This window comes from Zosterops lateralis, assembly GCF_965231275.1.
Source record: "Zosterops lateralis genome assembly, chromosome: 31".
NCBI lineage: Eukaryota > Metazoa > Chordata > Aves > Passeriformes > Zosteropidae > Zosterops > Zosterops lateralis.
The window spans coordinates 4,645,634-4,654,467 of NC_139791.1; the positions used below are offsets into that span (position 1 = coordinate 4,645,634).

General features: G+C 50.8%; 1 protein-coding gene across 1 annotated transcript; it reads right to left on the reverse strand.

The window, feature by feature from the left end:
- Positions 1–4,659: 4,659 nt before the first annotated feature.
- LOC310920759 (olfactory receptor 14J1-like) lies at positions 4,660–5,601 on the reverse strand (the record flags this gene model as incomplete). Its single annotated transcript, XM_083880815.1, has 1 exon — positions 4,660–5,601. One exon carries the CDS (start codon positions 5,599–5,601, stop codon positions 4,660–4,662), a length of 942 nt encoding a protein of 313 aa, XP_083736941.1.
- Between the last annotated feature and the right edge of the window lie 3,233 nt (positions 5,602–8,834).

Sequence of the window (8,834 nt, forward strand, 5' to 3'; positions counted from 1 at the left end):
TTTTGGGTTTTCCCCTTGGCTTGTGTCACTTGCAAAAGGGGCATTTTTGGTACTTGTGGTTGTTTTTGCCATACTGTTACTTGGGCCTTGCATTTTACGATGTTTTATGGCTCGCATGCAAGCAATGACCCAAGCCTTATTCGAAAAAAGAGGGGGAGATGTTGGGGCTTTAACAGTTAACAATGCTTACAGAAAGATATAAAAGGCACAGTAACCTTGAAACTGCTAAGTTAAGCAGGAGCTGAGAAAAGACACATGGAGGTAGCATCTAAGCCCAATTAATAATGCTTACAGAAAGATATAAAGGACACAGTAACCTTGAAACTGCTAGCTAGATAACAGTTATGCAAAGTTAAGCAGGAGTTGAGAAAAGACATACGGAGGTAGCATCTAAGCAGCATCAAAAAAAACCCGCAAACAGGAAACTTTGCTAGGTGAATGCCAACCAATCAATAGTAGAGCTTTATGCATGCTTGCCTCGTGCAAAATGTTTATAGCAAATAGGAAAATGCGTGATCGCGTGGACAGAAGCAAAAAACTGTATAAAAGTCCGCACGGACGCAACAATAAACGGAGCATTAGCTACTCATCATATTGATGTGTCTCGCTTCCTCACCTTCGGCCGCGGCACAGTGTTTTTCTGCAAAGTACTCTGAAAATTTTTCAGGGCAGATCACCTGTCATCTGCCCAGCCATGAGCTATTGCATGTGGCAAAATTCTTTAATAACACCCAGGAGCCAGTGCACTGTCATTACTGAAGGTTTGGGAAGGACAGGAAAGGCCATTGTTACTTGGAGGATGGATCTGAGTGGCCACTTTGGAAGGTCATGAAGATGGGTCAGCCCAATTGCATTGAGGGCTGCTGTCATGGCATTTCTAAGTTTTCCCAGAAACCTTTCAATTTAGTCACAAATTGTGCTTGTGTTGCCGACATGGCACAGCAGTTGAGTCATTCAGTTTTTTAGAGAGTCAGCGATGCTGCTTTGCTTCATTTGTTGACGACTCTGTGTTGTGTCGTTGAGGAAAAAAAAAAAATTAAACAAAAATGGGGAATGCAGGGTGAAACCCTGCAGAGTCAATTGGCAAGGCTTTGCATGCCATCAAGCACCTGACTGCTGCCACAGATTTCTATGAACCCTGCCATGTTGAAAGCTGGAGACTGTGACCAAATGAAAGGCAGCAAATGGATGAACCATCAAGTGAGGATTCAGATGCGAGATGCGAGTGTTCACTCTGATGGTCCTTCCACCAGAATGAACAATGTTCATTTTTCTTTTTTGCTTTTCTTTTTCCCTAATGCAGAAAGGGTGAGATATTGCCATAATACTAAGCCTTCTAATGATTGTTTACATATTTTCCTTTGGAATCTCTCAAAACAATGTATATTGTTTTCATTCCTCTCGGTGATGGACTTCTGGATTCACCACTGGAGTCAGAGAGGTGTTCCTCTCATTGGCCAATCCCTGACCAAATCCCAAATACTATATAAACCCTAAATCATAATAAACTGCCTTCTTTTCCCTGCTTCTACGTGACAGGTGAGTGTGGTTCTTTTCATGTCTTTAACTGTGACACTTGGGTGCCCCTTGAGACCAAGAGGCCATTGTGACACTGTGGAACCAAGGAGACCATTCCTGTACTGTGAGACCTCATGGAATCAAGGATCCATTGTGAGACTACAAGGCCTTGAGGGACCAAGGCACCATTGTGACACTGCAGGGCCCAAGGATCCATAAGACTTTTTGACACCAAGGGGTGCCATGAAACCAAAGGGACACTGTGACACTGAGAGTAATAGGGACATTTTATGGATATGAAAATATAGAGTTTTAAAAACCAGATGATTTAGTGAGTTTGTAGAAGTTGAGAAACAGCTTGTATTGGGAACACATAGAAATTCAGTTGCTAAGCTTGGTTGTGAAGTAAAAGTCATAAAGGTAAGGTGTAGGATGTTAAAACTCAGCAAAGCAGGACTTAGGTGTTGAAACTTGATAAAGCAGAACTTGTGGTTTGGGAAGGCTGCAAGAACCAGGCTCCTGGTTTTGGCCAGGACAAACTGACCTGGGAACAAGACAAATCCCTACTGTGCCTGCCCAGAAGGAGAAGTCCAAAGGATGCCACTGGGAGGAAGACTACTGACTTCATGAGAAGACCCCTGCCCACGAACACCAGAGAGGGCTGAGCAACCGCAGAAGGGTTTTCTAGCTCATTTTAATACAAAGTGAGGCTAGGTGGGGTTGGGTAATGAATATGTATAGGCATATGTAATACTTCATAGGATAAATAGTGGAAGGAAAATCACCAAGGTGCACTGGCCTTTGGAGGAGCTAACCCCCGTGCGTCTCAGTGCTCAACACACATACATACTTTACAACTCTCAGAAGCTGTGGAGTCTTCACCATATATCAGAAGGCCTCATGGAATCATGGAGATCATTGTGACACTCTAGGGCCTCATGGAAAAACGGTGACACCAAGCTGGGTGTGAGTGTGGATCTGCTGGAGGGTAGGAGGACTGTGCACAGGGCCCTGGACAGGCTGGATCCAGGGCCCAAATCCAACCAAGGGAGATTGAACAAGACCAAGGGCCGGGTCCTGCCCTTTGGCCACAACAACTCCTGCAGTGCTCCAGGCTGGGGACAGAGTGGCTGGAGAGTGGCCAGGCAGAAAGGGCCCTGGGGCAGTGCTGGACAGCAGGCTGGACATGAGGCAGCAGTGTGCCCAGGTGGCTAAGAAGGCCAATGGCCCCTGGCCTGGATCAGGAATGGTGTGGCCAGCAGGAGCAGGGCAGTGATTCTTCCCCTGTGCTCAGCACTGGTGAGGCAGAACCTCGAGTGCTGTGTCCAGTTCTGGGCTCCCAATTTAGGAAGGACATGGAGGGGCTAGAGCGTGTCCAGAGGAGGGCAACAAGGATGGTGAGGGGTGTGGAACACAAGTCTTGTGAGGAGTGGCTGAGGGAGCTGGGATTGTTTAGCCTGGAAATGAGGAGGTACAGGGGAGAAAAGGTGGTGTCAGGGCACAGGTTGGACTTGATGATCTCCAAGGTCTTTCCCAACCTGGTTAATTCTATGATTCTTTGAAACCAACATTGAAAAAGTGTCAGGATGAGGCCTGGGCCTCATCTTCTGAAGGTCCATCAGCCCAGGCCCCTCAGCTTCTCCTCACAGCCCCAAAGCCCATCCTGTCAGTCCTGCAGAGCTTCTGCAGCCCCTCCTCATTGCCCAGAATAGGGAGCCCCACAGCCAGACACAGCAGCTCAGATTTGTCCCCCTGGCCTGTGCTGCCTCTGGCAAGGGAGCAGCACCAGGCACTGCAGGAACCTGCAGACAATTCCTGAAGCACTTGTAGTATGATCCTGCTCCCCAAGAGATGTTCCCATAGTGCCAACTCAGGAGCTGAAAGGGGGAGTGGGGCCAGAGAAAAAAGGACAAACACGGATGGGATGTTTGGAGGGCAGAGAACAGGGTTTGGCAAGAAGAAGAAATCTGGAGCAGAAAAGAGAAAAGAAAGCAAAGGTGAAGCAAAAAAAAAAAAAAAAAAAAAAAAAAAATCAGGGCAGTTTGGAGGTGGCTGCCAGGCAGTCCTGGCTCTGAGCAACAACGCCTGCAGTGGGACAGGAAACTCACAGCTCATGGGAACAAAATTTCCGTGTGACTTCAGAGGCCATGACAAAACTGAGGAGTTTCCCTCCCGTCCCCCAGCCCTTCCTGGCCCCAGGGGCTGATGGCATTTGTGCTCACGCAGGTTCATCTCCCCACACCAACACCATGGGGGTGCTCAGGCCTGCTCTGGGCACTACAAACAGGGGCTCCTAAGCCAGTGCTGCCATGTCTGTGCCTGCAAGGATCCTGCACCTGTGTGAGCTGGGGGAGAGGCCAGGGCTGCAGAGGGGGGTTGTTGTTGGCAGGTGCAGGAGGACACACTGGGACGCTGCCCTAGGGTGTCCAGTGCAGTGGGGATGGATCAGCCCCTGCTCTGCTGCTCCTTCCCATCTCCCCCAGGGACCTTGCAGAGCCCCAGCCATGCTGTTTGCCCCCAGCCTGCCCAGGGCCACCCTGGGGCTGCTTACGGGGCTTTTCTGTGCTGAACATTGGCCTGGGCGTGTCCTGGAAAGAGCCTGGGCAAGGAGCCTGGAGCCCCCAGGCCCTGCCCTGAGGCGTCAGCGCTGCCCCAGCAGTGCCCATGGCCTGTCCCTGCTGCAGCCCCGGCACTGCCACCCCCAGCCCTGTGCCCGGCTCCGAGAGCCCTCAGGCCCTACAGCAACACCAGGGCCAGGAGGGCAGCGGGGCAGGGCCACGGGAGCAGCACTGGCAACACCAAGGGCTGCTGGTGCTGGGCACAGCTGCTGTGCCAGCCCTGATCTGCCCCCAGCTCTGCACACAGACATTGCTGCTGCAGCAACAGAGAATGGAACAAAAGGGGGATCTCTGGGGAAAACTTTGTTGGAAGATCCTTCTGTTCATTTAAAGCCACCAAGATCACAGCGCTTTATTGAAACAGTCTGTGGGTGGTAGTCAAAATGGAAAGGACCAAAATGAGGAAGGGCACAAAGACTATTCTTTGTAGCCAGTATTAAAAACTAAAAGGGAAAAAAAACTCACAAGCAAAGGAACAAGAACAATCAAAGATGACTTTTATTACAAGTGATTGGCAGAAATTTCAACCAATGTAATTTTTCTGCAATTGTGCAGTGATCAGTGTCCACACTGCAGCCTTGAGCTCCTGGTTCCTCAGGCTGTAGATCAGGGGGTTCAGGGCTGGAGGCACCACCGAGTAGAGAACTGACAGGACCAGATCCAGGGATGGGGAGGAGATGGAGGGGGGCTTCAGGTAGGTAAATGCTGCAGTGCTGAGGAACAGGAAGACCACAGCCAGGTGAGGAAGGCAGGTGAAAAAGGCTTTGTGCCGTCCATGCTCAGAAGGGATCCTCAGCACAGCCCTGAAGATCTGCACATAGGAGAAAACAATGAACACAAAACAACCAAAACCCAAACAGAGACTAACAGCAAGAAGCCCAAGTTCCCTGAGGCTGGAGTGTGAACAGGAGAGCTTGAGGATCTGTGGGATTTCACAGAAGAACTGGCCCAGGGCATTGCCATGGCACAGAGGAAGGGAAAATGTACTGGCTGTGTGCAGCAATGAATAGAGAAAGCCACTGGCCCAGGCAGCTGCTGCCATGTGGGCACAAGCTCTGCTGCCCAGGAGAGTCCCGTAGTGCAGGGGTTTGCAGATGGACACGTAGCGGTCGTAGCACATGATGGTCAGCAGGGAAAACTCTGACCCCAAGAAGAAGAAAATCAAAAAAACCTGTGCAGCACATCCTGTGTAGGAGATGTTCCTGGTGTCCCAGAGGGAATTGTGCATGGCTTTGGGGACAGTGGTGAGGATGGAGCCCAGGTCGGTGAGGGCCAGGTGGAGCAGGAAGAAGAACATGGGGCTGTGCAGGTGGTGGCCACAGGTCACGGCGCTGATGACGAGGCCATTACCCAGGAGGGCAGCCAGGGAGATGCCCAGGAAGAGGCAGAAGTGCAAGAGCTGCAGCTGCCTTGTGTCTGCCAATGCCAGCAGGAGGAAGTGGCTGATGGAGCTGCTGTTGGACATTTCTTCACTCTGGGCATGGTGGGCTGTTGAAAGAAAACATTGACAACCTGGGACCATTTTCTTTGAGTCAATTTTTTATACTGTATTTGGAATCCTCTCAAAATCACTTCTGTTTCCTAGAGGGAGCTTGATTAACTTTTTTGACTTTCGGTTTCTGCTGCTGCTGAATTATCTCTTCATCTTAAGCACTACTCTTAGTATGAACACTGAGTAGCCCAGAGGGAAAACAGAGCTCCCTGTGCCTCAGTGCAGTTGAAGATGCTGGTCTCACATCGGTACCCTTTGCTCATAATACCTCCCTTGATTTCAGGGTAATCGCAATTAAAACTTTCTTGAAAAGAAAAGTAGTCTTTTTGAAGGTCCAAAATTAATTTCTCTAAATCCTTCTCTTCTTTCGTGCAGCTGGAGAAGGACAATCAGCAAGGGGTGATCTGACTCTCTGCTGCCTGGAGTTGTGCCTACTGGGAGCTGTTTCTCCCTATCCAAGCCTTGTCCCTGCCAGTGCTCCCAGAGCCCAGCCCAGCCCTGGGGCCTCAGCTCTGCCCTGCACACCCCTCCCAGCACAGGCCACTGCCCTGAGGCATTTCCCTGGCTGCAGGATCTTAAGGACAGCTCAGACAAACAGAGATGCTGCAAGCCAAGGTGCTGCTGGTGCTGTCTGTAGGTAGAGGAGGCTGAGGAGGCACTTTCTGAGGGAGCTCTAACACAGATCTACTGATCCCCAGGGTGACAGTGCAGGAGTCTCAGTGACACAGACAACCTTGACAGCCCCTTTCCCTTTCCTTTAAGAGAAAGCTGAGAGCAGCCCTGGCCATGCAGCACCATCTCCACAGCAGGAGGAATCTGCCCTGATGGGGGTCGCTCCTTCTACCTCCAACTTCTCCCCACAGTCCATGGGGAGCTCCCAGGCAGGCTGAGAGCTGCCCCTGGCAGGTGGCAAATGCCCTGGCCTGGCCAAGAGCCCTCAGGGCTGCAGCACCTGCTCTGCACCACAGCCCTGGGCACCCCTGGCTGCAGCCCCAGCCTCAGCCCCTGCAGCCATCCCTGGCAGCAGGAGCCATCCTGCCCTGTCCCTCTGACGGTGCCCAGGGCAGCCCCGCTCTGGAGCACATCCTTCCCCAAAGCAGAAAGGGCAGCAGAGCCATCCTTACAGTGCTGTCAGTCCTGTCCTGGCTCAGCTTTAGGAGATCCCTGCAGCCACAGACTCACTGTGTCAGAAGTGGTGAAGATTTCTCTATGAAGAAGCTCAGAATTGTCCTTCCAGCTTCTTTGAGCCCCTGTCTGCTTCAGTCCTCCCAGGTGCAGGCAGTGCCCTCAGCCCTGCTGGGCTGGGAGAGGAGCTGTTCCTCTGAAGAATTGCCTTTTTGTAGCTCTTCTTGGTGTCCATGTGCTGCCTCTGTGCCAGGAGCCCAGCTCAGCATCACAGACACAGTACCAGGACTTTAATGAGTCTCTTGGGGATTTGGTGTTGTTTACAGTGTTGTCAGTCCCTTAGAGGGTCTTCAAAAAACTTTTTACAGACTTTACAGTAAATTGAAACTCCAAAGTTTCCTGAAGATTTAATGAGCCCCACTGAGAAAGTGTCTCCAGGTTCCAGTTAGAGCAGAACACTGGAGGCAGTGATGACAGGTGGGGACAAACAAGCCAAAGGTGTCTCTGATGCTGACCAAACCTGCATGTGTTTCAGGAATGCCAAGGGCCAAGGCCTGAGCCCCAGCCCCTGCCATGGCACATCCTGTCCCTCCCTCAGTGCTCAGGGCTCTTCCCAGGCCACTGGGATGTGGGGATGTGCAATGCCAAGGGCAGCACCATGGGGCGGCCCCTGCCAGGCTGCTGAGCAGGGCCAAGGAGGCAATGAGGCCCCAGGGCTGCAAGGGTCACTTGTCTCCTGCTCATGGCTCAGGCCCAGGCCCAGCAGCCATGGCCCAAGTGCTGCAGGAGTTGGCTGTGTCAGGGCCTTGCAGCTGCTGCCCATCCCTGTGCCCTGTGCAGCCCAGGCTGTCCTACGGTGTCCATGCCCTGCGCCTCTGTCCCTGCAGGCTGTCGTCATCCCCCGGCTGCCCCACCTGGCTGGGCCCTTCCTTTGCTGACAGCTCTGCCTCCTGCCTGCCTCTGCCTGGCCACACACAGCCTTGGGCTGCTCCAGACTCTTTCTGGGAATGTGTTGCTCCACAGCCCTGCCCTGGGAGAGAAATTCCTTCTTCTCTGTTCCCAGTCTTTACCTCTCCTGGTGTCCTTGACATTAATTCTTTTTTTTTCTGGCTGTTCTCTCATATGTCAAACAGATCCACCATCTCTGAAACCACCCTTCAATCCTTTCCAAGGCCATCCTATTCTGTCCTCAGTCTCCACTCCACTGAGCACAGAGCTCCTTTGTCCCTATATAGTGGTCACATGCTTGAGGCCTCCAAAGCCCTCCTTGAGAGATATCTGGACCCTTTCCAAGGTCTTGGCAAACGAAAACATTGTTCTCACAGTCTAAGAAAATCTCCAGTGGTCATGGCCAGCCTGACCAGTCTGTCCAGGCTACCCTTGTGTTGGGCAGTGCTTGGATATACAGAATTTGGGAGGCAAAATTCTAATTATGGCCAAAGCCTATGCATAAGAAGGCTGATTCTTTTCTGTTGAATAATATTTAGAAGAGAGAGGCCACAATTTATTGATCAAAGCTTTGAAGAATCCCTGCTTTCAGGGAACAGTATGAGGTTTTGTTCTGTGCCTACGTGCTGTGCTGTTCTTACTTTGGTTTGAATTAGCAAAAAAGTAGCAAATGTGATGTCGAGTTGGTCTCTCTCATGGATGCTTCCTCACAGAAGCTGAAGATAGGTAGCAAGTTGCTGTACCATCTCATAGATGCATAAAGACAGAAATGCTATTCATAATATAGAATAAGGGAGAGTTTGCTGCCAGAAGACGAGAACCAATGAACAATTACTTAGGGTACTTGAATGTAAGATTTTAACCAATCAGAAGTTGTTTAGCTTTACCTGTTTCTACCTTGTAACCACATAAATATAGAGAATAAAGCATAAACAGGGAGATCAACCTAATCATAGTGTTGTTTGATACTTAAAATTCTTCCTTGCAATAACTGTCCATAGGATGGAAGGCAGAGAGCCCCATTGTCTCACGGGCAAATGAGAGGTGGCCACCAGAGGCCAAGGCCATCCATTGCTGACAGGTTTATTTCTGAAAGATACCTTCGCATATGCCAAATGTTTTCTGGAAAGTAC